The sequence below is a fragment of the Rhea pennata genome, chromosome 12, assembly GCF_028389875.1.
Source record: "Rhea pennata isolate bPtePen1 chromosome 12, bPtePen1.pri, whole genome shotgun sequence".
Classification (NCBI taxonomy): Eukaryota; Metazoa; Chordata; class Aves; order Rheiformes; family Rheidae; genus Rhea; species Rhea pennata.
In genome coordinates, this window is record NC_084674.1 from 3,017,235 (window position 1) to 3,035,966 (window position 18,732).

The following is an 18,732-nucleotide window of genomic DNA, read 5'->3' on the forward strand; positions in this document are numbered from 1 at the left end:
ACTGTAGATGATTACTGAAACTAAATGCAAAAATTTGGTGTACACTGAGTTTTTTGTCACTTACAATATCTATATGCAGTTTATTTGCAGCGTTTATTGTATATTTTAGATTATATTAATAATGAAGGATAGCTCCAGTTAAGTATTATACAACTACAGAGACTCTGGTAATACCTCTGTATGGTTTAGCTAATACATTTTTCATTTAAGTACAGACTGGATGCTAATACATTTGTATAGTGAAACTAATACATTTTTTATTACTTTAAAGGCTATGTGGGCAGCTGCATAGCTACTAATGAATTTACATGAGATCTTCTGCAGTCCTCAGAAACAATTTAAATAGCCTGAATGCTATCCTCGCCTATTCGCAAGCAACTGCAACGGCAAGGGACAAGACAGCTGTCCGGCAGAGCACGGCAGCACGCGCTCTCCCCGCCACCAAGTACGGCTAAGAAAGGCCGAGGAAAACGCTTTGCTCTTTACTCCGTTTCCCTGGAGCCTCCTAGCTCCGCGGCTCCGTCCCGACTGCCGAGGCGCCTCCCAGGTGCGTCACCGCGAGCGGGTCAGTGCCTGGCAGGGCTTCCTGGCGCGCGCGGCCTGGCTGCCGCGGCGCGAGCGGGCCCCCGCCACCGGCCTGCGCACCAGGCGGTTCAGTCGGACGAGGGCCCAGGGAGCACCGACCCCAACCTGCCGCCGCCCGGACCCCACTTTCCGCACTTTCTGCAGAGGGAGCTACTTTCAGCAGAATTTCTGTCCTTGTCATTTGAATTATTAAGCATATGAAAATCTTAACTCCGGAGAGTAATTTCACTGATTTGGGCTGCCACACTTTATCAGCTGAGGCACATTGAAAATGCTCCTTTTTTTTTTTTAAAAAAAAGATATGTTATGATAGCTACCAAATTACATGACATTACAGCAGTTAACGTGGATTTTAACTGCTGTATTTTATCTTCTCCTAAATATTTCTACAAGGAAGCACTAAAATGCCCAAGAATTTCTATACTTAAAAATAAGCGATCGTTAAGTTTAACCAGTAATTGGATGTTACAATACGGAAAGTTAAATTTAAAAAATGTTAAAAGCCTCTGTCGTCGTTTTAAATACAACACCTTATAGGAGCCGTGAGCGCTGCTGCTGGCTCATACGTGTAAGACCTAACAGGTTAACAACCTTTCACAAATCAATCTTGCAAAACACTGACAGACACATTTAGCTTGTATCACTGAGAAAAAACCAAAGCTATAAGCACATACACAGCAAGCACGTTTCAAAAACAGCAAACACACTTAAACAGAAACACCGCTTGTGACAGTTGTCAGAACGAACTGAAACCGTGACTTCAAATGAAAATCTTAAAAGTTTGGTTCAGAAACACTCAGAAGAAAACTGACGAGAAACACAGCAACCAAACTTCACCGGCTGCAATGACCCCATTAGAGTATCTTTATGCTAGGAATAACTACCAGTACTCCAGGCTAAAGTTAAGATTTCTCTTCCTAAAATTCACAGGTCATATTCTTGTCTCCTTTCCATTCCCAAAGTGTCCAAGCACTGCTGCAACATCTGGATTTCTTCACCCAGCTGAGCTGCAGGCCACCGGCACGCATGGCAGATGCTCGCTGCTGTAGGCTAAGGGAAGCCAGACACTACTGCAGCCCTGTGCACAGTTTCTGCAGTTATCGCCTCTGTGGTTGCACTGATTATTGAATTTGTTCAGAATGGCTAAAAACTTCTTGCAAAAGTGGTCTGACAACAAAGCTGACCTGCTTTCTTTTGTTGGGCTTGACCTGATTCCTGAGGATGCTCAGAGGGAGACAGATTTTGTTTGTTTTTAAAGCAGGATCTCATTGATTTTCAATGTCATTTCTGTTCCAAAAATGCATTCACTATTTTTGGATGAGAAGTAGTGCATCTTGACCCATAAATTCAGAGCTGAGACTCCAGTAGGGAGAATTCCTTGCGTCAGCTCCTGCTGACAACACATTTTTGTTATACAAATGAGCTCTAATCCTTCAATATAACATCCAAGTGCCCCTCTTTCCTGCACCCTGTGGTGTCTTAATTAATGTGACTAATACCTGTCAAACGTTGTTCTTTTGCTATGAGTGAAAGAATAGTACGCTACGCCTCATGGAGAGGCGCTCTCCTTAATACCCATTTGCACGTGTTTGTAACATAAAGAGTCAGAAAAGTTAACCTTTTTGCTTTAAACGCGGTCTAGATTAGGATTTAACAGCTAAAACTGAGCTCAGAATGCTTCGTTCCATCCTTTCCAGACATGGACACAATCTAAAATACTCCTGTGCTTTCTGACCTCGCTTATACTACACTTTGCCTTAAAGAGATTTGGTGGGGGGGGGGGGGGGGGGAATTGAAGCTTTCCCGTTTGCAGGCTTGCTGTGTGCTGTTCAGGACCGCCTGCTCCCTGCTCCCAGGCTGTGGCGTAACCCTGACAGCTCCTCGCTCCTCCTCTCTTGCTGCGTCTCCACTAGGGTGAAGCTTCCACAATTTATTGTTCATTCTCTACTCCCGCAACCAAAGTTGTGGAAAAGATCCCTTCTGTAAACAGACCTCTTTCATGCTTGTTTGCACGCAACGTGTCTGTATTTTCTCACCTTTAAACCTCGTTTAGCCATTGATGCTTTCATAAGTACCACCGCAGCTGAGGGCTGCCTAGTGCTGTACTGCCATCAACATAAAAAGCAGCAATAATTAATTACGAGATCATCTGGTCATTCACAGCCTACAGAAAAGATTAATACTTTTAGCTAGTGATAAAACATAGAAATTATGAAGAAGAACAGTAAGAGAGAGGAAACCAGGCACAGGATGACCAAGTATGGAAATGTGGTGTCATTAAAATACAATAAGGCAGCTTTGCAGTTGATCTAAATTGGCATTCTTTGACAGAAGTCAATATATTGACTTACGCTATTGGAGGACCAGGGTTATCTGTCAAGTCTGACAACCCTTTTCTCTTTCAGCGGCATACGTGGTACGGTAAGCTCCAGGAAGCACCGGGGAAGGGCCCGACCATCCACTAGACCTTAGAGATGAAGGAAGTGCCTTTGCACAGAAAACAAACTTGCATCAACTCCAGCTGCGCAGTTTAACCGATACACCATCGGCACTAATCCCCAGTGTTTGCTGACACAGACAAAGATGATACAGTGACCAACCTTATGCATTAATTTTGTTGTATATATTGGTGCTGATATTACAGAGTAAACTGCACATTTACCTCTTTGTCTGCAGCTTTGACAAATTATAAGTAACAACTCACATTACAAAGCTGCTTCCTACTTCTGAAAAGCTTGCGAGAGAGACATATTAAATGAGCAATGAAATACAACTTAATAGGGTCGATGTTAAATTAGTTTCAATTATCAAACCCCATTTTAACCAAATGACTGCCTGGCTTACATCCAGTATTCACATAATTTACACGGGAAAGTGGGCTAGGTTCTCTCTCTTTCATCTAACTGATGACACGTCACTATTTCACCCTTTATTAGGGAATAACTTTCATATTCTGTCTTAAGCACATGGGCATACAAAAAAAAGTAGATGAAGTGTTAGACTTCAAATGAAGCAAAGTCAATGTTAATAAATTTTGGAAAGTGATGTGTAGATACTTTTCCAACTAGTTGCTTGAAGAGTGTTATCAGGAGGATATTATCACAACTAAGAAAAGAGACAGAGAACGTTTGCTCCACTAAGTAAGGAAGAAGGAGATGCACTTTATAACACACCAAGCTATCTATACATCTTGAAATTAGGAAAAGCAAACATCCTGTATCTGTACATGTTAAGTATGTTTGAAATTAAATACCAGATTTTGCAATGAGCAACTGGAAGCGACCAGAGATTAACGAAGCACCAGTGCCTGCCCTGCCTCTCCGCAGGAAGACTGAAGATGTACTGGGGATCCCAGGGAACGACTCCGCTCAGTGGTGCTATTCACTAATCATATGAAAAAAAAAATCTATCACATTTTTTCCATTTATAAAACAAGTGAGAACGAAACATCACAGGCAACTGCTCCTGGCCACATGCCTTGGCAGCTCCCGGCAGGCCACCGGACAGACCCGCAGGAGGGACTGTCTCCGAAGGGCTGCCGAGAGCCCCGGCGCCACAGCCGAGGAACGCACCTCTCAGTACCAGCCGTGCCGTGCAGCCTGCTGCCCGCCAGGCCTGCTCTCGCCTCCAGCACCTGCACGCTCCTAGGCGGCACAGGCTGAAGAGAGCCGACGTCTGCAAACACAAACACGACTGCGAAACCCCTTCTGGCTCGCCCTCCTCCCGGTACCTCGCCTATGCCTGAGGCCCTCAGGCGGCTCCTATCACAGGAGGCATCGCTTCCGTACCGATGGACGTACCGCTCGTCAGCCGACCGCCCAGTCGCACGTCTCAAACTTCTTCCAAGGATGCTTCTTCCCCTCCTCAGGATGGAAATAGCAAGAGCGAAGCCTGTCATTCCTTAAGCCCTTCTTCCTACTTTTTGGCTTTAACTGACAACCAGAGTCATTCCCTTCAGGACCGCCTGCAAGTTCAGAGAGTTGCTTGTGTTTACCCTGCCCAGGTATGGTGGTGGAGTATGTGTGCACCCATCAAGGAGGTCAGAGACCTTTTCACTGGCATGCTCTGGGCATCACACTTGCATTGCACATGCAAGGGGATTGCAAAAACCATGCCAAACACACGAGGGAAAGAACGGGGTAATTTTAAGTTATCGCCAAATCATCACAGCCAGGCTTCAGTGGTAGAGCTCAGAAATACACCACCACTGTTTGTTTCATATATACTTCCCCGTAAGGGATATTAGGAAGAAAAGACAACCTTCTTAAGCAGATCACTTAGCACTCAGAACTCGGAAGCGATTTCTCAGTGGCTGAGAAAGCGCGTGTCCCTCATCTTCATTCTAGCAGAGCATCCAGCCTCCCCCTGCTCCTTTTTATCTTGCTCTGTCTTCAGCATTACCTCCTGCCTTCACATCCCCGAGAGCCAAACCAAGCAGGCAGCCTGCTTTCAAGTCTCTCTTCAAATGTTTTCTGGTAAAGCCCACAGCATGAACCTAGAGAAAATGCCTTTTCACATGGACCATACTAAAAATGGGAGGAGAGCGGAGGCTATACAAATAAGGCTTGATCTGGCTCTCAGTGAGCGTTTCATGTCATCCGTTCACTGGATAGCAAGGTTGCAGGGGCAGAAATAACCTGTTCTTCCAAGTTTTACAGAGCACCCAGTATATTACCTGCTTTTCACAAGTAAAAACAGTAACAGAAATATTCTGAACTTTTTTAGTATTCTATTCTGTATCACTGAAATGCTGGTAAGGAATACATTAAAATATTATACAGCAGATAATTTACACATATCTAAGTATGCACTGTGCGTATCAATACACACACCAATATGCACCGGACTTAAGAGTTTAAACAAACCCTTCTAATGGCTACTATATATATTTTTAAACCAATAATGCAATATGGACGTGGGACATGTTATAAATGGCAATTTCTCTTAAAACAGATGCAGTCTTCATACTTTTAAGCTAAGAAAAGTGGAATTAAGACACATCAACATATTAAGATAGATATATTTTTCATACTTTCACTGACACCTGGAAAGTTTAATTAAGTTGAAAGTCACCAACTTCAGCTGAAGATGCTGACTGCTGCCTGGTTAATTAGACGCCTGTCTCATTGATTAGCAACTTCTGCAGTACTCGATTATAAATGGTTGTAATGTTTGCCTTGCTTCACAGTCTAATTAATATGATATAGACTATTTAACAATTGTGTCTTGGTTTGATTTATGAAGCTAAATTTGTATATTTTATTGCTAAATAAAAAATTCAAGTGCAGAAGGAAAACCAAATTGAAGCATTGAAGTGATAATTTACAAGTTTGGCTTTTTCATCATAATTTATAGGGAAACTTTTCTCAAACTTGCAATAAGGAGCCAGTGCAGCCTGCCATGAGTATATTCTTAATTTCAGAGTGCAGACTGTCACGGCATTTGACAAACGCTCCAATAAACCAGCATTAAACACTGCTCAAACAAGGGAACCGCACTGCTGCCTTCGTTAGGAACTGCTTGTTGCGAGCAGCCCGCGAACCCTCCTGCAAGCACACGGAGAGGCCCGAGCCCGTGCGACCCGCGGCGACCGCGGACGGGTTTCTCCGAGAGCCTGCGAGGTCACGCGGACCTCGCAGAGAGACTCTCCTCCTCCGACGGCAGCAGTAGCCAGCAACGCTCTGCTCGCCTACTCACCCAGTTTGCTGTCAGGAAAGGGTAATTCGGTTATTCCCCACCCTGTAATTCTCAAGGTTGCAGCGGCCCTTCCCGTTCACTCCGGCTGGAGGACCCGCTGGACCCCGCTTCGCTGAAAGCCCTTTCTCCAAGCAGCAGCGAGCGCTGGCTGCAGCAGCGTCAGCTCTCAGCGAGCAGCCGCAGGACGGAAGGGCAGAAGGGGAATCTAAGCGACTCACCCTCACACGCCGCGAGCGGAAACTAAGTGCCCCCGCCAGCGGTGGCTCTGCCTACTCTGAACAATGAAAATATCCCTGAAACCATGGAGAAAGCGGAAGAAATTTCGTTTCTAGGCAAGGGCATGTTGGAGAGTGAGACGTTTACAATATCCTAAGTTCAGGTTTCTCATCAGTGGCGGCAGATTCTCCCTAACAACTCCAGCCCACCGGAGCAGCAAACACGAGCTCAAACGGGAACCTCAGAAAGTGCAAAAACAAACAGTATTTTGCATTATGCAACTCAATAACACAATTACTATCACTTCTAGATACACACAGCAGCCCTGTCTGGCAGCTCTCAGGCTACACTGAGGCAGTCCCCAGAAGTAGCTGTCTAAATAAAACCCCAGAGAATCTGCCAAGAGATGGGGCCAGCACCAAACCCACGTGCCCGGCCTTGTGCGTCTTCCACTCTACCCCATCTCTCCATGGCACCTTCCCCCCAGTGACCACACACAGACTGCAAAGCGAGGTCCACTTCAAATCATATTTAGATTTTCTAATAAACATACAGTATTCTACCTAAAAAGCAACAGACTCATCACCTCTACTTTTGCCATAAAAATTTGATCTTATTGGCAATAAATAGGTATTTTGGGTCAATATTCTCCCTAATTTAAGAGATGCTTGGATGAGTAGGTATTTTTGTAATTCCCTAAATGAGATTTAATTTCAATACCTACATGCAAATTTAAATGCAAAGAAGCTAAATTGAAAGGAGGCATCGCATAAAATGCACAGGGGACCAAAACACAGCCAGACAGTTGGAACATCTGCTTATAAGAAAGTCTCTATGTTCTTTATCTGTTTTGTTCAAAGGGTACCATCTTAGTTCAATAGCATTTCTTAGAGAAAGACATAACTAAACCTGCCCAGATGGACTCAAGAGTTAAACAGAGAAAAACATATCTTATCTTCTACATGTAGAAGATAAATGAGAAAATTACACTGATACTGTTTCTAACTATAATTCCGGAAATTATGGCCTAAATCACTGTTAGGTTACATCTGTTCTGGGCTTTGGTGCTGACAGATCAGGAACATAAAATGGGTATGGACTTCTCATGAGACCGAGTCAGTCCTCTAGAGTTGCAGAAAAACTTGTCATGTAATCCCTAAAAAAGCACAAATTACACACGTAAGTTTTCTTATCTGCACTTTACAAGTACATACATCTGAATGGTACTGCAGAACCCTGCTTTGATGGCTAAAAATCTTCTGGTTACAATTCAAATAAATGGTTTCCCCCACTTCAGAAATTCTAAAATTCAGAATTGTTCTTATCCCAGACCTGTCTTAGCTCAAATAATTCTTCCTCTCTGAAGTTTTTTCCCATTATACTTCCTCTTGCTATTTATTTTCCTAGTTCAGACCAATCCCATCTCCAGCTTTCCATATCATCCTAGCAGCTCGTTCTGCACTCTTTACAGCTGGAATCCCCCCACCAGAATTTCCCATAGTGTCCCATACAAGATGGGATCGAGGATTAACACGACAGCACAAGCTCTTCCCCATTTCTACTAGCAATTCCCCTCTTGAAGCATGTTAGGGCTCGACGTCCTTTGATGGCTGTATCACGCTGCTGCTCTACGTCATGCGACAGTAATGCCAGGAATCCTGCCTTCTCTTACATTTCCAAACAATGGGTTGTCCCCTAAGGGCAGGAACTCTTATTAGCCTCTAAGTGCACCCTGCACTTTGCTTTTTGAAACCTTGTCCTATTTCTGTTTACTCTGGCCAGCTCTCAAATTCATACCATTAATTCTAGGGCAATGTTGATCCTGCGACACAGCTTGCTGAGGGATTCAGGCCTCATCTGCAGCGATGCCAGCATAACACAGAAGAGTAGGTGGCTGCTCTTTTAAGCAACACAGGCGCCTCGCGAGCGCTCTGCTGGAGACCAGCACAGCTTAACGGAGCCACGCACGTACCCTTACGGAAACGTGCGGTCCGTGCACACAGTGCTGGTAATGGGACTGTGGCCAGAGCAGGAGATGTTTTATGCTAACATCTGGCTTCTGTGCTATAATGGATGGTAAAATACTAGTATTAGTTATAATCTTGTCGTATAACTGTTAGGGCACTGAATACTTTCAAATAGAACTGGTCATAATTCTTGAAAGGTTGTTGACTTTTTTTTTTTTTTGTTCTTCTGAAGATTCCTTAGAAGCTTCAGTGGCACCATACGGTATGGTGTATCACATCTGAAACACCTCCTTCAGCTGCTCACTTCAAGCACAGCAGTAACTTTCAGCTTGGGAGGGCTCCAGCCTTAAGCGCTTCGAAAGGAACTGATTTCTACTTACGCAACCACTGCATGCCTTGGGATCCCAAACTGCTAAATATTACCAATGAATGGCACATCCTAATGTTTACTTTCTTTGCTTGATCACTTACAGCTGCTCTTGCCACAAAAGCAATTACTTTTACAGCAGCACATCCCATTAACACTAGAACCATTTTCAGCTATAACAAAGTTGTCTCTTGACATGGTAAAAACATGTTTAATACATACCAATTTAACCACATTCAGCAGGGTGTAACAATGTTCGGGACACAGGTTCTCACACTTTTCTGAAAGATCGGTGCCATTACGGCAATAAACTGCAGTAGTATGGTTGCTCACATGGTAGGGCTACACGCTAATGAGCATTGACTTTTTAGTGGAGAAAACAATACTCTCAGATTTGCTGATGTTGGTGTTATGTCACTGTGGTCTGTACAACTGTGTGTATCACTCTATGACTTATTTCTAAAACATTGAAAATATAGGAACTTGAAATGCACAAAAATAGCAAGTAACTCAGAACCCCCCCCCCAAGTATTAACGACAAACCAGGTCTCAGCTGCAAAGATATCTCCTGTGAACTTCAGTGACAGCTTACAGTGTGCCACGAAGCCCAGGGCTGTGTCACGTTTGAGAAGTGATGGTATTAACAGGAGTCATTCAGCGCTTTATCTATGCAAAGTGCTATGCAAACATTAATTAGGCAGTCAGGTATAGAAATGCAGAGTGCTGCAGAACTGACCAAAATATAAATTAATTAATTATAGCACTGCAACAGATTAATCATTTTCTAGCTACCACTACCATCAAAGCACCAGATATGGAAATACACAGCATTAATAAAAATGCTGAACAAATTGAATTGCTGCATCATTTGCAGAAGACCATCATTTAATATGTACAACAGTACTTCTTGGTTTAATTATTTATATTCAGACATGGAATTAGCGAAATTTATCTTTTATATTTAACCTACATCTGTTTGGACAAAAGCATGAATTCAAATAGGCTTGTGAATATTCATCTTTGAATTTTGTATTTAAATTTTTAAGAGATGACTACCCAGGTTTTATTGAAATTCAATGTGTGCTGGTGAACGAACTTCCATGTTTTCTGACAACCTTCCCACTTCATTTGACGGAGACTGGCATTAGTGATTATTTGTTACTGCATGCTTACCTCTCACATAGGACATAATAAATAAATATCTGATTTAAGCCTTACTATCTGAAAGTCAAAAAATATTTTATCAAATCAAGACATTCTGTAAACATGCAACATTTTAAAATTCTAACATATATACACTGTCACCTAAGCGAAACTACTGCTTTCAGTTAATCTTGCAGCAAGTTTTCTTACATGTGTACTTACTTATCAAAGGCAGAGCCAGTTCTTTTCACAGACTGCATGAATATTGACTACAGTGATTTTTGTGTAATGGGAAACACTTGAATATATATTTTTTTTCTCCAGAAAGTAAACAGGCATGCTTTAAATATTGTGGTGTGAACCACTACTGAGGTATTTGGTTATACCATATCATTATATGACAGAAGGAGAAAGAATGCCGGGACAGACGTTTATAAGCATATTTTTATGTTAAAAAAAAAAAAAAAAGTGTTGAAAAAGCATATTTATAATATGCTCCACATAAATGTTTCTCTCTTTTTTTGTTCCTGACTTCTCCTCTCACATGTGCATAGTTCTAGATTAGAAAATTGTATTTTTCAACAGGTGAAAGGTAAAATAATACTCTTCATTTTGCCTAATGAAAAATATGATGGAATTTAAGGCTCTCACTAGATTTGCAGAATTAAGAGTGGGTGTTGCTGGGACATCATGACACCAATAACATGCTTCCCTGTATTCAGAGTCAGCAAAAAGCCTATCCACTACTCTGCTCCGATGGTTTAAATAACACACAACCTTTGCACAGGTAGTCCTCCCCAGAGGGAATTCACCTTACGATTTCAGATGTCAGAGGCATTATTGATCAGGTTTTTCAGAAAAGCCCTTATTTAGGCATCCTAATAAGACTAATATCTAATTCTGGATACCTTGGGAATTGTGAAAATATAGCTTTTCTTATTACATATAGTGTATATTTGTTCAGAAAATTTAATAGCAACTTACAGGAATCACTCTGGGGAGTTAATGCAGATATTCCTAAATTTTCAGGATCAGTGTCAATGCTGCACTGCAATATTGCCAGCCAGCTCTACGCATATCATTTAACCTGTTACAAAGCAAAGGTTACACAACTAACAGGTTTCCCGAAGAAGGTAAGTTAATAGACAGGAAGAAGAACACTTCTTTATTCATTTAAAGCAATAAAACAAAGACTAGCTTTTCTATTTTGCCGTGTGCTTTCCGAAGCTATTTAAATCATCCTTTTAGAAATGTTAACAGATACAACTGTAATAAAATTTTCCCTTTGACAAAACAAACTTGTTGAAACAAAAGCATTACGATAGAATGGCAAGACAAATTCATTTATTCAAGCTACGATGTGCCTATGTGATGTTTGCTAATAAAGGAAAGCCCGTATTTCTGGCTGGCGGGTGGCTTTGGATCAGGGATCTTTCCTCACAAATGGCAAGAGCAATCATAGGCCAGAAACCTCGGTGCAGAAAAATAGCTTTTTCACAAAACTGAAAATTTCCTTTGACTGCTTGTGCAGCACATTAAAAGCACATCGCCTAGTTGGCATGGCTCGTTCTGTGCGGTATCTTTGGTCCCCAGTGCTGTTCCCAGACCTGTGCAAAGGCATTTCCGTCTGCAGCTAGCTGTACCAGGTTTTCCAACAGACAGCACTCGCTAACAATGGCACCACTTGAAGCACTGTACATTATTTTTCATGGACTATTCTGCCTCTTGTCTTACTCTCCAAAATTTAAAATTACCATCATCACAACTGCTGTTGAAGTAATTTTGACAGTCCTAACAAATCAGAGCTATTCGACCCCAAAATACTACAGGAATAATTTGCAGTACTACTTCCCAAATCTGGAACCTGAAGAAAAGGCTCTTGAAATTATAGTGAGAATCTCCAAATTGATATATATCAAGTATCCAGTCCAAAGAAAGCATCATTGGTTTTTATCAATACGAGCTCAGAACGAGCAACTGGAAAGGTAGTCTTAAAAACATAATTCCAGGTTTGATGACAGACTGAAAGTGGGTGTTAAGTTTAAAAAGACCTTTAGCAGTGTTGCTCCCTTTTCGAGGGAGACTAGATAGCTCCAGGGATTATTAGTGGATCTGCAGTGCTAGGTAGCTGGTTTAGGGAGGTCCCAGGATTCGTCTAGCTTTCTCCCTTACTGTTTCATCCTGCTGTGCGCAACTGTAATATCTGAACACCCACTACGTAAAATCAATAGCAATATCCCCAGCAGAGAGCAAGCAGTCTCTGGCACGTCGCTCCTTCTGTGCGCGGCACGCTGGCAGCGCCTGATCGCCGGTACCCTTTAGGAGACATTTGGATACAATAACTGCTTCGGATCTGACAGCTGCTTAATGGCTTGAATGATACAAGTTGGGAAGTGTTCATGTAATTTCCAGTGAGCAGATGTTCCTTTAGAAAACACAAACTTACCCTAGGTAAGGCTGGAGCAGGCGCCGCTGCAGTGGCTCCGACAGCCCTGACGCCCCCCGCGCAGCTGGGACGTAAGCCTCCCCTCTTCAGCCACGCTGCGCCCCCAGCGCCCGTACAGGCACAACAGCTCCCTGCCTGACAGCTAGCACAAGAACTAAACACATCCACTTTTCAGGTTTTAGTTTATTTTCCACAGAAAACACACCACCTCCCAGGCATCTGCGACTCACCAAGGCCAGATGGAGCACTGCTAGCTGATGTTGCTGCATAGCATTTTGCCATATTTTTCCTTTTTTGTATACCTAGATTATTGATCATTTTTCTCAAGGATGGGTCAATGCTTTGACTAATAGGAAAACAAAACATTAGTTTGGAACATCTGCTTGATTTTACTATTTCTTTCACTTTGTGGATTAAAAAGGAGGAAACCAACATGGACCATTCACTAAGCTCCAGGCGACTTTTAAGACTCTTCACCTTGCACAGCACGGTGCAAAGCGGAATGACACCTCCCCTCTAACTTTATTTGGGCTGAATCCATAGCAGCATTGCCCAGGATGGCTCCGTTCTCTGCAGAGCTTGCCAGGTTTTCACAACTGAAGCCAATCGGTTTAGGTCACAGGGAGCAAACACCATCTCAAGGAATTAAAAATTTGCGAGAAGAGCGATGACTTTGTTTCAGAGAGAAGGACATTGCAGAAGGCAATTCTTCCCTTTTCAGCAGCCTCAAACCAGAGCCACAGCTCAGGGCGTGAGGGGGATCTCACAGAGAAAGCCTGCAAGGAGACCTAAGGAGCCTCGACCTCCCCCTTTCTGCTTGACTGCCAGCTGGGAGGCGGTACTGGGAAGTCCACCCCAACCCCCAACCTTTTTTTTTTTTTTTTTTCTTCTTTTTTTTAAAGGAATTAAGCAGTACATCAACACACAGAAAAATAGAAGGGCTGAGCATCAGGCCGCAGAGCTTCTCTTTTGCAGCCTGTTTTGCTTTTGCATGTAGCTAGCAAATAAAACCCTGTAAAATTAGGTACCTTTACTTATGGCCACCTCTCCATGCCTGGCAGAGCCCAGGTATGCGGAACAAGATGCTGCAAGAGGTCCAGCACATTTCCTCCTTCATTTTGCAAGCCCCTACCTAAACGGGGGCCCAGAAATGCCCAAAGCCAGCTCCGAACGCAGCCCGAACGCCGCGGCGTCCCAGCCGACGCCAGCGCCGCTGCCCACGTGCCGGCTCCAGCCCAGCTCCGCTCCCAAGGACACCGCAGCTCGCCCAGCACAACCACTCCTGCCTCGGCCGCCTCACAGGTTGCCCCCTAAACCCCCCCTTTAAATAAGCAGAAGTCAGCCCTAACAACTACACGACTGCTTCTTCACCCAAATGATACAACTTCCTTACCGTTCACCTAATAAAAAGCCTGCACAGAACTTTTGACACTTCTCTCCCCATTTCTATATTAAATCTAGCTCAACCAGAAAGGAGAAACTGCACCCGAGTCACGGAGATAATTCAGCACATTGCAGAGACAAGAAAAAAAAAAAAACACTGCTATAAAAACAGTGTCTGTGTGAGGCTGAAAATAGAGATGTAGAAAATTAAGCCAAAGGTCTTGAACACACTTTCCAGAAACACTGTTCTGCTGACCTTAGACTTTTTGGAACACATATTTTAAACACAGAAATTGCAGGAAAATATTTTGCATGGTCTTCTTTTTTTTCACAAGTCTGTTTTATTTGCTTAAAATAAAGGACCATATTTTATGTATTCCCACAGCATAACTTTTATAGGGTTAGAATTTCTGTAACACATGTGGCACTGCATTGCAGAACCTGTTTGCATCCAATTTTCTGCCAGCTCAGAACCTGTCATAGCACATTTAAAATGACTAGGAACCAAAATTTAAAAATAGGTACCAATAAGCACCAGAATGAAAGTGCCTTTGTGTTCAGAAGAGCTAAGTACAAGGAAGTAAACACTATTCCCTGTAGTTTACTATCACCTAAAATGCTGAAAAGGTACCTCAATAATACACATATATAAAAGGCAGGAAAAGATAAGTTATTAAAGGAACCAGTAAACAAAAATTCTGCGTGTCAACCAGCAAACAAATCAAAGCAATTGAGACGAACACCAAGATGACATAAATGTTAATTAAAAAGCTAACTGCCCCATTCCAAAGAAAGTACACGTGAAGGAATAAAAATGTCTTGTAATGAGAAAATAGTAAACAGTGACTTAACAGCAAAGAAAGAGAGATTCCAAATATGTTTCAGATAGTTCTGGTACTACCCTGATTGCCAGGACCTAACACACTACCTGCTGAGCGTGCACAGGAGTAGAGCTTTTAGTCTAGCATCACTGAGGCACAGGCAAAGAGGGGCTGTGAACCAGTTTCTCTCTGCAAATGCGCAGCTGACCAAGCAACTTGCAGAGTATGAGAAAGTCAGCACTTCTTATCAAGGCCTTTTTGACCCTTTTCCAATTCAAGATGTCTTCAAGAACTGTTACAGTTTCAGGAAAGGGCACATTCCACTGAAATTCCATTTTGCCAGGGATCACAGAATCACTGAATGGCTGAAGTGGGCAGGAACCTCTCGAGATCGTCTGGTCCAAGCCCCTGCTCAAGCAGGGTCACCCAGGGCACACTGCCCAGGACCATGTCCAGACAAGCTCTGAGCATCTCCAGGGATGAAAACACCACAACCTCTCTGGCCAATCTCCTCTGTGTTCAACCACCCTCACAGTAAAAAATGTTCTGACGTTCCAACAGAACTGCCTGTGTTTCACTTTGTGCCTTTTGTCTCTTGTCCCATCACTGGACACCACTGAGAGGAGTTTGGCTCTGTCCTCTTTATGATAATCCTACAGTTAAATAAGGACAATTACAGAAGATGGGTATAATGCTGAAATATATTAGTCTAATGATTTGTTAAATGAAGCAAGGTCTTAGCTGTACTGCTCCTCACAATACCCTTTTAATCGAATTTAAAGCTATATTCTATGTAGGTTTAATTGAGCATTGAAATACTTAGCACAGAACACAGGAAAACAACTTTCATCAACAGCAATTTTGAATTAAAAATGTGTAACGCAGATCTTCGAAACATCAAGCTTTTGCTGCAGAGATGGTAATCAATATTAAAAGAGCTCATTAAGAGTATCTGTTTGATCTAGTCAGCAACCTTTGTTAATGCCAGTTATGGAACAGAGCCTTATTTTGCTATTTTATCACTGGTATATAAAATGTGGTGCACTTTTGCATCTGTGTGAAATACAGTGGCACTTTTAAATCAAAAGTTTCAAAACAACACTTTACCTGCAAGGCACACCATGAACGACTGCAGCACGAGCAGTTCCCATAGCAACCTCATCTTCAGTTTCCGAGGTCGCGGGAGACTCGAGTCCAATAACCAGAGAACAGAATAGGGCCTCTTCTAAATTTTATGCAACCTCTAATCTGTAAAAGAAAAAAAAAAGATTACAATTAGATTTAGGATAGCACCTTCTTCTATTTGTTGACATTTTGTCTTTCTTTCTAGCACACTCAGATCTGAAGAGCAACTAAGATAGTTTTTAAAGTGTTTAAATTAAAATCATTTGGAGAGGAAGATTATGGATTTGAAGGAGGGAAAAAAATTGCTAGCAAGATGTCAAAGAACTTGCAGAGGAACTCAAATTTGCAGCAGTAATGCCCTAAGTGCCGCGAGCAAGAGATGAGGGGTAGGAGAGAGAACCCTGCATCTGCATCTTCCAACTTGGTGTTTTGACATTTCTTCTCTCTCTCAATTCTTTCATCAGGGGGTTCATCATTGCCTCTCTGGGGTAATCCAGAGTATAGTTAACTCCATAAATCACAGTTAAGAAAGTTACAGCAATTACTACCACCTCTCCAGGAGTTTCACCTGGTGTGTGAGGACACTGCCTAGGAAGGGCTCTCATGCAGCTGAGCAAACAGGGATGCTTTCCCCATTTTCCTCCCCTTCTCCCTGCCATCGCTGACCCCGACAGCTCGGGGCTGATGGCCGAACAGGGGCTCACAGCGCCGCAGGGCAGCGTGCCGTCGAGGCTCGGCCGCGGCCGGCTGAGCCCGGCCCTTCCCTGTCGCCAGCGCCCTGCGAGGCTCCACGGCTAACGTGCCAAAACGCGTCCGTTCTTCAACTGCTTTAACGCAGCTCTGTTCCGACTCGCAAATAGCTAAAACTGTGAAGCTGGCAGTTGGAAGACTCTGCTTATGCCTGCACTATATCCCTCCAGCGCACTGGAAAGGGAGCGAAAGGCCCCCTTTTATGAAAGGAACCTTTTCCAGAGCAGGCATTTAAATATTAAAAAATAAATAAATCAAGTCAGACACACATTCTTATAATTTATTCATAGCACTGAGGGCTGGAAGTTAAGGGGCCTTCATGCTTCCAAGACAAACTGCATGACTAATAGCATGTGAAGGGGTATCATTAGCTGCCTCTGCTTGCTTTTGAGAGTTAAAATTGGTAAGATTCTTCTAATAAAGTCAGGTTCGATGCACTGGGAGGACTAAAGATCTGTATCTTCTGATCTGAAGATGTAATTTTGACGGGGGTAGAGATTAATTGAATATATTCATCCCTTCTCATACACTGATTAGGCTAGCTAGGGGTAAGCAGGAAGGACTAATCAATGAAAACTAATAACATCTTATGTGAATGATTAGAGTATTAATTATTAATTTTTGTAGAAAATGTCATCACAGACCTCTACATTGATCTACAAAGTTAAGCAGTTATTCTCTCCTTCCATGTTTATAGTGAACTCGAGAAACCCATTTCCCCAGCACGGACTAATTTTTCTTCTACGCACAAATTCTCCTTCGGTTCTAACAGCACTCCTACAGGAGATTCCTACCAACGGCAGGTAGCTCTGGGTTTTATTTTAGTTTAAGTGAGACTGGAGATAAATCTAATATTCATTAGCAGCTGCTGAAATTCCTTCGTGTTCTTGTTTTCCCACGTATTACTCCCATCAATAGGAGCACCGGGACACTTGTGAGCCTCCTCTCCTTTACTTGGCAATGCAATGCTCTAGGATTACTCTCCTGACTCGGTGGAGCAAGCTACGTGGGACTTAAACAGAACAATCACTTACCGTGTCTGATACCTAATTAAAAAACACAAGAGGTATCGCACTTATCAGCTTAACCTACTGCCCAGAACCTACAAAAGTACAGGCAGACCAGCGTGCAAGCTGCCAGAGCCACGCAGAAAGGCGACCCAGCACCGTTTCCCTTACCTGGATTAACGGCAGCAGCCTTAAGCTTTGTAGCTGTTTGTAAGCACTTCCAAAGGTAAGAAAGTATCAGATCTGCTTTTCAATTAAAAAAAAAAAAAAAAGCTAGGAAGAGGGAAACAGTGCCCAAAGTCATGCGAAACATCTCCATTACTCCACAGGTTTTGAGGACCCAGCTGACACGAAGATGAGGAACAAGGCTTCACAAAGTGTCATGGAAACGGTAGTCCCATCTCATGTTAATATCACATCTTTTGACTCTATTATTGTATTTTGAGTATTTTTTCCTTAGTTTTTCCAAAGACATGAGAAAATTCTCAGGTACTACTCCACAATTCAATACTCTTCCAAACTGCACTTTTTACCTCTCCTTTTACCACAACCTGCTCTGACTCAGCAATCCTTTGGCAAAATGTTGGGACATTCTCTGAGGGTTCTGCAAACAGATTATTTTCCTGCTTAGGAAATAGGAGTGTGGCTCTCATGCTTCTGAGAACACATTTTAAAAATAGAAAATGTTTGAAAATTATTAAGATAAATAAGTTTTTAGTTTATAAGAAGGGTGTTGAAGATAGCAGGCTCCTCCTTTCCTCCCAAGACATTTTACATAATCACTGGGTCTTACTTTCACCCCTGAATAGAAGTTACATTAAAATGCCACACAATTATTAGGTCCAATGAAAAAGCTGAAAGTCTTCCCTGTTATTTGATTATTCACCACATATTCCCTAGAACCAGCAGCCATCAGAGAGTTACAGATCTGCTTCAAACAAAATATTATTATAATAATTATTATTATAATTACTTTATAATATATTCCTCAAAGAGGCTCTAGCTTGTATTTCTAGTTTTCTTAGCATATGGAATAGTATCACATTTTGCTGCTCCCAGGATCACTGCTGGTGAAAGCCATTGCTGCCTGGATTAAGAGGGAAGCTTTCGCAGTGCTCTGCCCCAGGTGCTACAGAGCAGCCCTTCCCGGGAAAGCCGCAGGGCAGACGGCACCTGGGGCCTCGGCCTGAACCTTGCACTGCACAGAACACCGACCCAGGCCCCG

The 18,732-nt window shown here is 42.7% G+C and overlaps 1 protein-coding gene across 8 annotated transcripts in view; it reads right to left on the minus strand.

Moving 5' to 3' along the window:
• Positions 1 to 18,732, minus strand: part of LOC134145559 (contactin-4) — a 368,498-nt gene that overhangs the window by 161,773 nt on the left and 187,993 nt on the right. For all 8 annotated transcript variants that reach the window (XM_062585142.1, XM_062585140.1, XM_062585137.1 and 5 more), the window contains one exon: positions 15,733 to 15,873. In XM_062585142.1, the coding sequence (XP_062441126.1) occupies positions 15,733 to 15,787 (55 nt within the window). In that variant the 5' untranslated portion in view covers positions 15,788 to 15,873. The remainder of the gene's footprint in view (positions 1 to 15,732; positions 15,874 to 18,732) is intronic.